Genomic DNA, 12,724 nt, shown 5'->3' on the forward strand with positions numbered 1-12,724 from the left:
CCCCCCCCCCCCGCAAAAAAAAAACAACCCCAGGATCTCTCAAGAGAAAAAGGACATTGAAAAAGATGTATTGCTGACATGCCTGTTACATGAGATTAGAAGCTGCTGTACAAAGAAGGAAATGGAGAGGTGTCACTCAGGTAGCCATCTGCCAGTGAAAGTTTCATTTGCTGATTTTTCAACTTATTTATCTCTCTCTTAAAATTTGGTTAGATGATATGTATATTCTACCTAATATATCAAAAGACATCTAATTAAGAGAAGAAAAGGAATAGGAATTTGTGCATTTTCCCCATGTCCCTACATCTTTTTTTTTTTTGTACCAGGGATTTAATTCAGAGGTGCTTAACCACTGAGCTACACCAACAGCCCTTTTTATTTTTATTTTTTAAATTTTAATATAGGGTCTCAATAAGTTGCTTAGGGCCTCACTAAATTGCTGAGGCTGGCTTTGAACTTGCCATCCTCCTGTTTTAGCCTCCCAAGCTGCTAAAATTACCATTACTTATATTCAAGGTTTTTTTCTAGTTGTAATACATAAATTATAAATGAATTAGTAAGCTAAGTTTTTAGGAAACTTTTTTAGACAGGCACGTAAAAACCCAAAGCTATGAAGGAAAAGATTGCTAGATAGGACTTTTTAAAACAAATAAATAGCTGGGTGTGGTGGCATATGCCTGTATACAATCCCAACCGCTCAAGAGGTGAGGTGGGAAAATAGCAAGTTCAAAGACAGCCCCAGCAAAAAGAAAGGTGCTAAGCAACTCAGTGAGACCCTGTCTCTAAATAAAATACAAAATAGGACTGGGGATGTGGCTCAGTGGTTGAGTGTCCCTGAGTTCAATCCTTGGTACCAAAAAAAAAAAAAAAGATAGCACCTACTACTTTAAAAACAGGGTGATTTAGTTCAGTAATTTATGACTATTATTGACAACATGACCCCATTGTTCTGTTTCTATTAGAAGTCAGTTGTACAAGTCTAAAATGATTGTCCATATGACAATGTGGGTAGGTTACGGCTATGAATAATCTTAAGTGAGGAATTATTGTTATTTGTATTTTAAACAATCATATAATAAATAATGTTTGAAAAGATTCTTCTTCTGTTGAAGAATCTATCCCACAATACTTGGCCTTTCTTTTATTTTAACCATTCATTCCACAAATATTAAGCATTGCTGGGAGTTGAGTATACAACAATGATCAAGACATAGTTCCTGCCTTCAGGCTTTTAATGTAATGCCCAACAAGTAAACAGGTACAGGTAGTGTGAGCATTGTTGTACTAGAGTGCTAAAGAAGGAGCCATGCTTACACTTGGAAAAGCACGGAATCCCAGTCTTAGAGGCAAGAAAGGTCTCTAGAGAGAGAGGAACACCTAAGCTACAAATCTGAAGGATGAATAGAAGTAGGGAAGCAAAGGGTTCAATTTCCATGAAGATTGTTCTATAGAAAAATCTAAGAGACAAGATGGTGTGGCTCATTGGAGACACCACAAGAATTTCAGTATAGGAAAATTCACTTGCAGTTGAAATACTTAATATCTGAAACTAAATAGTATCATTTTCTAAGATGTAAGAAAGAAAATGCTTGTGATACTAGCATTGGTTGGAAAAAAAGGAAAACTACTTCTAGCTAATGGCAAAAAGTCAACTTACTAAATTGTCCTTGCATCTTTAATGACAGATACATGGCAAAAATTCAAAGCAGAAAAAGTTCATGATAGCTTGCAAAATCTAGCTTTGGCTTCTAAAAGGTTTGTTAAGGGGCTGGGGATGTGGCTCAAGAGGTAGCACGCTCGCCTGGCATGTGTGCGGCCCGGGTTCGATCCTCAGCACCACATACAAAGATGTTGTGTCCGCCGAAAACTAAAAAATAAATATTAAAAAATTTTCTCTCTCTCTTCTCTCTCTCTCTCTTAAAAAAATAAATAAAAGGTTTGTTAAAATTCTCAACCCTTTTAATTAGTTGTAAATGATGATGATTGATTGTCATGGTTAGAACTGAAGACTCCCACCATCACCCCCCTGCCCTCAATTATGACAGCTCCTCAGCCTGCTGAGGCAAATGCACATATCAGAACATCTCTTTAGCAGCCTCCCCTCATCTCACCTCTGATGAAGGGGTATGAGTCCTTAAGACCAAACATTTTTCTAAATGACCAAAAGGAAATGGAAGAACTTAAATTGAAATTTAGGCTGTGTTTAAGATATGCATGAGATGGGTGATTGAGTTGAGTTTGAGGTAAGGTAGCCAGTAATGAGTGCTGCTGTTGGATATCCAGGTATGCTTGCCCTGTATAAGCACCTGTATCTATCAGCTCAATTAATTCCCAAAGCTTCCTGGTCCATTTGGCAATTAAGAAATGTTTTATACCACAAAAAGATTTTTGTGGAAGATTGGTCTCATAGCTTAGGCTCTGTCCAAGGTTAAAGGCACTGAAACTGGTCTTCAAACAACAGCAGCATATGAAGTGTTCTATCAGTATTTTCTGTGAAAGCAGTGCTTTCTCCATTTTTACAACAGTGTAAACTTGGGTTTGTCTGCCCTCTAGTGGACATCTGTGGTGACACTAACCAGTGTTTTCTAGCTTTAGGGGGGAAAAAAAATGTTTGGCCTTATAAATTTTAGCCTGTTTCCATAAAAAAGTTTTTGTTATTGCCATATTTGTAATTCTACCCAGGTTTTTAGATGCTCATAAATACCTTCCCTGGTTTCTCCATCAATGGATCAAATTTAAAGCCCTGCCCCCTCCAGTTTTATCTTTGGTGCCTACCCAAAGGCAAGCTCTGGGTTTCAACTAAGCTAACAAGCTCACTGCCACCCACAAGGTGTCACAGATATTTTTGTTCTTTCATTTTCTCATGTCTCAAATTGCCTATCAGTCCTTCAAGACATTCAAGACTGGACTCAAAATCCAGTTACCCTGTGAATACTATATCCTCAGTGAGGGCTGTCTTCTGAATTCCTGTGGCATGGTCTTCTTGTGCCATGCATTTATACTGTATTTTTATCAACTTTTCAAATATGTCTACCTTCCTCTTGAGTATGATATTGGGTCATACCTTTTTGTTTCTCTTATGGACTCTAGCAGCTCTCAATGAATGTGTTAGTCATTTGCCCATCAAAAAATTTACCCAGTATCTTTTCCCCTATTGAAGGCTAAAGCATTACTTGTATTAAATATGAATATTATCATGGTAGCAACTCATTTCCTTCTAATAAAAAATATCTTACCAACATACCTACTTGTTAAATATTTGAATTTCCTTTTGGTCAGAGTCATTAACTGCATTTGTTTACTCATTAGTTTAAAAATGATTTTAGGAAACTTGAGAACATGCCTGCTGTGGTGGCAAACTCCTGTAATTCCAGTGGCTTCAGAGACTGAGGAAAGAGAATTGCAAATTCAAAGCCAGTCTCTGCAACTTATCAAGGCCCAAACAACTTAGCAAGACCCTGTCTCAAAATAAAAAAGGGCTGGGGATGTGGCTCAGTAGTTAAGGGCCCTGGAATCAATCCCTGGTACCAAAAAGAAAAAGAAAATTTTAGAACATCGTGCCATCATTTTAATGTCTCTTCATTACCTGTGTCTGTGTGTGTTGGTCTAATGTTTTCATTTGTAACCTTGGTTATTTCTAATTTAATTTTTTGTATCCATAAGTAATTAGAATGTTTAATATTGAAAGAAAACAAAGTAGATGTATTTTATTTCACTTCCCCTAGATGTTATTATTGCCTCTTATAATTTTTAAATTTATTTATTTATTTTAATTAGGTATATATGACAGCAGAATGCATTGATTCATTGTACACAAATGGAGCACAACTTTTTATTTCTTTGACTGTACACCACATAGTCGTACCACATGTGCAGTCATGCATGTACCTAGGGTAATGACATTTATCTCATTTTACCATTTTTCCTACCCCCATACCCCATTCCCATCTCTCCTTCCCCTTTGCCCAAAGTTCCTCCATTCTCCTCATGTGCGCCCCCCGCCCCCCCCATTTTGGATCAGCATCCACTTATCAGAGAGAACATTTGGCCTTTGTTTTTGGGGGGATTGGCTTACTTTACTTAGCATAATATTCTCCAACTTAATTCATTTACCTGCAAATGCCATAATTTTATACTCTCTTAATGCTGAGTAATATTCCATTGTATGTATGTACCACAGTTTCTTTATCCATTCATCTATTGAAGGGCATCTAGGTTGCTTCCACAGTTTAGGTATTGTGAATTGAGCTGCTATAAACATTGATGTGTCTGCATTACTATAGTATGCTGATTTTAAGTCCTTGGGTATAGACCAAGGAGTGGGATAGCTGGGTCAAATAATGGTTCCATTCCAAGTTTTCTAATCAAGATGGAGTGGTAGTAGCATAAGGATTGACAAATAGATCAGTGGAACAGAATAGAGGCCAAAAGTAGACTTTCATTTATTACTGTCATTTGATATTTTACAAACAGACCAAATATTACAATGGAAAAAGGAAAGTATTTTCAACGAATAGTGTTTGAAAACTGGATATCCATATTTAAAAAAAAAGGAACATCTATCTCTATCTCACACTACAAACAGATATTAAATTTAAGATGACCTTGTATATAAACCCATAAAGCTTTTGTAAGAAACTACAGTAAAATATCTTTGTGACTAGCGGGTAGGCAATTTTTAAAAAATATTTTGTTTTTTAGTTGTACATGGACACAATACCTTTATTTTGTTTATTTATTTTTATATGGTGCTGAGGACCTAACCCAATGCCTCACGTGTGCCAATTAAGCACTCTACCACTGAACTACAACACTTGCCAGGCAGATGTTTTTGAGAATGCAGAAAACAATAACCATGGAAGAAAAAATTACTAATCAAACCTCAATTGTAACTCTTCTACGTTTTTGATAAGAGTGTAAAGTGGTACACTTTGGGAAAAGCCTCATAGGTTCCTATAAAATTACAAATACATTTACCCCAGGATCTAAGAGAAAGAAAAGCATATGTCTACCAAAAGAAAAAAAAACACAAAATATGTTCATATTGTAACTTTATTCAAAATATTCAAAATTCAAACAATCCAGATGTATCTAACAACAAGAGAATGAATAAACAAACTATAGTATATTCATATGATAGAATCCTCCGCAATGAAAAGAATGGAAATAATGTTGATTGCAACATCATGGAGGAATCCCCAAAATATTGTATTGAGTAAAAAATACTTCCCATTAAAGAGTACAAACTATGTGACCCCATTTTTTTGGAATCATGTAAATAGAATCATATGTCAGACACTAATCTTATTTTCTTTTATCTTTTTATATACTAATTTTTCATGGGAAAAATGTAGAGGAAAAATAATCAGAACAATGTTTTCCTCTAGATATGAGTGGTGCCGTATATTATCTGGGAAGGAAACATAAGAAGATTTTCTGAGGTGACAGAAATGTCCCATTTCTTGATACCAAAAATCTGAGTTACATAAGTGTACACATTTGTAAAAAATCATTGGATGGTGCACTTAAGATTTGTGCATATTTAGCCAGGCTGGCACATGCCTATAATCTCAGACTTGGTCAACTGAGGCAGGATACTCATAAGTTCAAGGCCAGCCTGGGCAGATTAATGAGACCCTATCTCTCTTTTTTTCTTCATATATTTAATCTCTTTTCAAAAATGTTTTGGTCTCCTGCCATATCTCAGAAATGTACTAATAGCTGCTTTTAAGTTACAAAATACAAAATAACGATTTATTTCTTGGAGAAAATCTTGGTGATTACCATTAAAAAATGAAATTTTGAGTTCCCATATACTTTCTTTTTGTTAACAGTCTTTGAACTTTCTCATGGCACACATGTAAGACTGCCTGTGGTACTCTAGCCTCCAAATAGACATAATTGCATTTATAGTTTATAGAGAAAATACAAAGACAAGTTCTGAAAAATAGCCTTAAAAGAAAGTGACCTTTGCTTTGACATAGAAACATCAAAAGCAAATTGGACTGTGCAATCAGAGCCATGAGTTTTAGGAAAACTACTTTCCTTTCACATCTTTTGTGAAGATTCTTTCAAGAATGCCACACCCATGATCACGTAACATTTTATAATTGTGAAATAACATTATTACATTCGTAAATTAACATTATCCAATAAAAGGCACATCTTTAAATATTAAGAAAATCTAAAAATCAAAATAGTAGAGAATACATTAAAATCAATCACTTAATTTGTAAACCTTGAGAAAATAACAGCCTATTCCAGTTTCTTCAGAGGCTTGTAAGCTTTTTGTAAGAGTGGTCAGGAAGTATAGAACAACAAAATGGAAGACAGGACTTGGAAACAAGGCCAACATTAATTTAAGAATTTACAACTTTCTTTCTTTCTTTTTTTAATAAGCCAGAAGTATTCTTTTATAATGTTGATTCAGGTCAGCATCTTATTATGAAAGAATACTTCTGGCTCAAAAGTAATAGATGTTACAACCTGACTCTTCCTACTAATCTAGCATAATGGTTTTTTTTCAGTAATAAGTGTATCTTCATTAAGTGCTAGTAAATTTTAAGCCACCAGAAATCTTTCAGCTATGATAAGTACTTGGTTGTAATTACAAATTTCAAAGTCTGAATATTGGGAAAAAAAATCCAAGAAAAAAACTTTTTTGAGGGAGGGCCTATAGTAGAGAAAATAATGTTCTAAACCTGGTTTATTAAATGGAATATCCCACTACCCTTAAATCAATTTCACTGAAAGTATTTGAGATGGGTGAGAGGAAGTCAATAGGATTTTCTTGCTACTAGTGTAACATCTATGTGAAGAGTTATGATGTTACTCCTAATGAAGAAAACACATTTCATGGGATTCCAACTTTAAAATTGAATCCTTGCACTTTCAAAAGTTTGAAACTCAATTCAAAATAAGTTTTAAAGGACTTGGTCATATGGTCCCATTAATGAAAGCTAACAATGGTACTGTATAGTACTATAATACCCAAACTCGAAGAATAAAGACTTCATGGGTAAAAAGGAATATATGGAACAGACCCTATCTCAAAATGAAAAATAAAAAGGGCTGGGGATGTAGCTGAGTGGCAGAATGCCCCTGGCTTTGATCCCACTGCAAAAAAAAAAAAAAAAGTGTGCATTTCATTGTAAGTTTTACCTTAAAGAAAAAAAAAAGAACTATAACGAAATACTGAATTTTAATTAGTGACATGTATTTAAGTACAAGAATACTTATATAAATATGGGTTTTAGGGATTGATAGATGAACAGATATGTGAAAAAGCAAGTATAGACAGTATTCATGCTAGAATCCTGATGGTGGACATACAGACTCCTGTATGTTTGAAATTTTTTATAATAAAATGGGGTGAAAGCAAGATATTTATAAACTTCAGGATACTAGTACATGGGATAGGAAATAGGAAATAAGTACACAGGTGGATGCAAGGTCGATATTATTCCAGCCCTAAGGTGGAATGACATTCACAGATATTCATTTTACTATTGTATCTCATAACCTAAATATGTGTTAAATACATTCTTCCTTATATAATATTTCATGCAATAAAAATAATTTGAGAGGAGTACATCAGAATTTGAGGTCTGTTAATCAATAATAATAATGAAGTACTATTTGTTAAATTATTTCCTATTTATTACAGTTCCCTTGGACACAAAAATAGTACATCTACATTTGCTTTTTTGAATCTTTTCATTTTATTTTTCCAGGTTTTGACCTTTGATTCCAGAGACAGTTCTTTCTCATTTTAATGCCTTTCTTTTTGAGTTGCTAAATATCTTCTGAACCTAAAACTTCTCCTACAGGCAAAAAATATAATGCTCTATATAATGCATATTGTACCTGACCTCCCTCTGGGAGTAGAATGTCTGTTCTTCCTTTGGGGAAAATTGTAAGCATCCTTAAAATTAAAATTGTTTTTATACAATTTGTAAATAATTATTAATCCCCATTTCCTATGGCTCACACAAATGATGTAGGAACAAAAGCGATTGATAGATGGCAATGGAGAGACTGGGAAGGGACTTGAAATGGATTGCACAAAGGGCTTTAGGTGTTCAGATCTCAGCAATGACTATCAGCTCAGCTCTCCTCCCTTGGGCAACTTTATTTATGTGAAAATAATGGAGGAATAAAAGTCTGACTGTGACTTGGAATGGAGACAGAATAGTTCAGAGGTAAATGGGGATGGCTACATAAACTAGAAAATATAAATGGGTCATTGGCTGACAGTCCACATATTGTTTGAGATTATTTTTCTCTTCCTATTTCTGTGTATGCCAGATAGGGCAAAAGCAATGGGAGAACACGTATAAAATATCAGCACAGTGCAGTGATGTATGTCTGTAAATCCCAGCAACTCAGGAAGCTGAGGCAGGGTTTCAAGTTCATAGCCAGCCTCTGCAGTTTAGGGCCTAAGCAACTTAGGGAGACCTTGTCTCAAAATAAAAAAGAAAGGGCTGAGGATGTAGCTCAGTGATAAAGCACTCCTGGGTTCAATCCCTAGTACCATGAATGAATGAATGAAATGTCAAGGAGCAAATTTAAAGGAAAAAATTCAGTATCATTAATTTTATCATCATTTATCACTTTTTCTTCATGTTGATATTCTTTTCTCTGTGAAGATTAGTAATATATATAATATGGTAATATATACTAATTCCTAACTATGGCTAGGGAGAGGTAAATTGGTTTTTAACCAATTGGGAGGCATTATATTGTTTGTTTTAATTCTGGCTTCATCGTGTGCGTTTACCTGGACAATTTATTTCCTTTTTATGAATTTTGGTTTGTTCTATTTGAAAGTATCCATTAACTCTAAATTGTCATAGACTATGGGGCTGGGGATATAGCTCAGTGGTAGAGTGCTTGCCTAGCACACGCAATCCAGTATAGCACACACATTAAAAAGTTCTAAGACTATTTATGTGCTACTAAAAAAAAAAAAAAAAAACCAACCACAAATACTGCAGTTAAACTATTAAGTGCTTTTTTATATCAATTTATTCTTTGTTATATGTGTATGAGAATCAGTGAAAATATAGTTCCATTATTATAGTTTATAAATAAGTAGGTACTTAAAGTGTTGTGCACAGTGCCTGGCACGGTGGAAGTTCTCAATAAGCAGTAGCTACTATGTTGATGGTGATAGTGATTTGATCAGGAGCACTTGGAAGTGGTACATTTTTTAGGTTGTTCTTTGGAGATCAGAATCATAGGTCATCTTGAAATTTTTGCTGTTAGTCACTTATTTTGGAGTTAAAGTAGCACAAAAATAACATAATATGTTCAATTGTTTTTCAGAGCTAGTTGTTTTAATGAGTAGCACTTTGTTATCAATGAAATTTATTTGTAAACTGATGTTATTTCCTCCAGGAGTAAATTTCAATGGCATCAACCCACTGGGTTGGAAGAAGTCACCTTTTATGAAGAGAATTTAGTTTAAGTGCGGAACAATATAAATACGCTATTCCCACATAGAAAACTTAGTAAAATTTTCATTGGTGATACCATGATATGAAACTTTAGGTTTTAATTTTTTTTTCATGTTCTATTTATACAGGAGGCAGATAGTGGGGAGGAAGAATGCCGATCACAGCCCAGGAGGTATGTGTATTCATTATATCATATAATATTTTGGTAGTTGTTTTTTTCTAGAAATTGTATTTGGTCTTGTCAAATTAGTTTATCCTGGATTCCTAAGATGCTTCATTGATCTTTCAAAAATGGGACTGCTTTAAGAATCCAATTACTGACTCAGAAGTATTTAAAATGATTGATTGTTTTAAAAGATGCAGACTCAGTGGGAGAGAGTTCTTCTGTAGCATGCACAAGGCCCTAGGTTGTATCTCCACACCATTGCTGCAAAAAAAAAAAAAAAATCATTTCTGTTATTTCATTTAAATTGCCTTTAAAACCAAGTATTCGCACAAGACTGAGTTCTGGTAAATTCTAGATAGTCATTTAAATATTAACAAAACTTGTATCCTCTAAATTCAATCAGTGAGCCATTTCACATGATACAAAAAATGAATACAATATGCATGCTCATTGTAAAACCCTGGCTAAAGGGAATGTGTCTTTAATGATTAATTATCGGAAATTTCTTGATATATACTTTCTTCTTTTACACTACAACTTTAAATAAAAATAGTTCCTTTTCATCAGTAACTGAGGCTACTGTCAATATTTTTCCTGTCTTGGTCTTCATATAAATTTTTGCTTAAAGCTTAATTTCTTACTCTGTGTTAAGGAAGATCTGACAGTAAAATGCCCTTCTTTTGCATAGGGTTAAGAGGTAGAAACCCAATGGAAGTTTTATCAGAGGAATCATAACTTTATTCCCATTAGAATGAAAAAAGATTCCAAAGGATCTTGAAATTTCTAGTATGTCAAATTTAAAGATGTTTGGGTTAACTTCAAGCTTTATGTATTGACTTAGAATCCACTGGAATAATTTCTGTCCAAAAAATTACATAATGATGAAACAATGAAAATCTATTCTATTATTCATGGTACTGAGTTGTCATGTCATTAAGAACCAAAAGACTGGGGCTGGGGTTGTAGCTCAGTGATAAAGTGCTCACCTAGTACATATGAGGCACTGAGTTCAATTCTCAGCACTACATAAAAATAAATAAAATAAAGGTATTGTGTACATCTACAACTAAAAATATATTTTTTTAAAAAAAGAACCAAAGACCTGTTTTAAAGTTGTTGGCAATAATTCATTAATCTGCGCAGCAGAGAATTTTTGCAAACTTCTATTCACAAGAAAAGGATCACTTATAGAAATAAGAAATAAAGAAAAACCTAGTAGCACCCGTTTTTGAAAATCATATTTTTCTGGTCTTATAATACAGTCAATCTGTCGGGCTGTTTCTCAGTATAATGGCTTTAGCCTAACTCAAAGTAATTTTCTTACTTTCAGTTGAATGTCCTTCGATGGTGTGGAAGAGGTTGACTTTTGTCTGTTTGCTACTAAAAATTTTTTGCTACTAAAAATCATTCTGGCATTCTCCATCATTTACTGTCACCATCTAATCAAGCTGGCAACCTATGCTGGGTTCACAAAATCTGACTACATCAGTAACTGAGAAAATTGGTGAAGAAAGCATACAAGCACACAAAAATACCTTTTCAAAATCCAGGAGGGCTCTAGACCTTAGGGGTCTGTTAGAAGAGAGAGAGCCACCTGAATTTTTTATTTTTATATGGGGAGACACACAAAGGGAGGTTGGATGGAATGTTCTTTCCAAATAAGGCGAAGGGTCAGGTTTCAGGGGATTGAGTCTAGTTTCGTGATATCTTGTGGTCAGTATATTGATTGACATCTGGGCAAGTCACACCCATCTCAGGTGCTGTGTGGGATCAAAAGGCAGAGCAAGAGAAAAGGACACATACTTGCACAGCCCAGACAGAGCAGCAACATCAGTCCAGTCCACTCATGCACTCAGAATGCTCACAGCTCACACACACAGCCCAGGCTGGCCCACGACAACTTACCACAGAATAAACTATCATTGAGTCTTTTCATAGAACCTGCCTAAATTCATCTTGCCACTTTGTGAGTTCAAATGTGATTTGTAGTAGGGCCTTGAATAGTAAACAGCATATCATTACAATTAAAGGAAGTTTCAGGTGATTAAAAAAAATTTTTTTAAACAAATATTGCTTATTGAAAATCATAAGTTAAAAGTAATCTTTTAATATAATCAGAAAATTATGATGACTTTAAAGACCAATGTTTACAGGCAACAATAAGAACAAAAATAAATTAGATTACATCTAAATTTAAAACTGGGGTTGAGGTGTAACTCAATGATAAAGTACTTGCTCAACATGCCTAGGTTCCTGGGTTTAATCCCTAGTATTAAAGGAAAAAGAAAAGATTTAATAAAACTTTTATAAAAGGACAGAGTCAACAGAAAGAAAAAGTAACCCACAGAATGCAAGAAAATATTTGCAAATCATACAGCTAATAAGGGGTTAATATCCAAAAATATATAAAGATCTCTTAAAATTCAACAATAACTAATCAATGTTGATTCAGGTTGCTATAGCAAAATGTCTAGACTGGGTGGCTTTAAACAACAGATATTTATTTCTCATAGTTCTGGAACCTGGGAAGTTCAAGATCAAAATGCTGGCAGATTCACCAGCTCTCTGGTGAGAGCTCTCTTCCTGGCTTGCAACGGCCACCTTCTTTCAGTGTCCTCAATGGCAGAAAGAGAGAACTCTGGTCTCTTCCTCAAATAAGGACACTAATCCCATTATGGGTGGCCTGCCCTCATGACCTCTTCTAATCCTAATTACTTCCCCAAAGGCCCCATCTCTGAATTCTATCACATTGAAGGTTAAGACCTCAACATATGAATTTGGGGGAGTGGGAATACAAACATTCAGGCTGTAACTTTTTACCATGAAACCATAACATAAGTTCTACTTTCCATCCCTGGGCCCATAAATTCATTTCCTTCTCACATGCAAGATATATCCATTCTGCTGGGTGTGGAGGCACCTGCCTGTAATCCCCACATTTGGGTGGCTGAGGCAGGAGGATCAAGAGTTTGAAGCCAGTCTAAGCAACTTAGTGAGGCCCTGCCTTAAAATAAAGAATAAAGAGGGCTGTGATGTGACTCAGTAGTTAAGCATCCCTGGGGTCAAGCCCTGGAACCAAAAAAAAAAAAAAAAAAAAATT

At 34.8% G+C, this 12,724-nt stretch overlaps 1 protein-coding gene across 4 annotated transcripts in view; it reads left to right on the forward strand.

Annotated features, from left to right (window-relative positions):
• Ssh2 (slingshot protein phosphatase 2) overlaps positions 1–12,724 on the forward strand; it is a 263,454-nt gene that overhangs the window by 104,548 nt on the left and 146,182 nt on the right. For all 4 annotated transcript variants that reach the window (XM_048793533.1, XM_048793526.1, XM_048793551.1 and 1 more), the window contains one exon: positions 9,587–9,630. In XM_048793533.1, coding sequence (XP_048649490.1) covers positions 9,587–9,630 — 44 coding nt within the window. The remainder of the gene's footprint in view (positions 1–9,586; positions 9,631–12,724) is intronic.

The sequence above is a fragment of the Marmota marmota genome, unplaced genomic scaffold (genome assembly GCF_001458135.2).
Source record: "Marmota marmota marmota unplaced genomic scaffold, marMar, whole genome shotgun sequence".
NCBI lineage: Eukaryota > Metazoa > Chordata > Mammalia > Rodentia > Sciuridae > Marmota > Marmota marmota.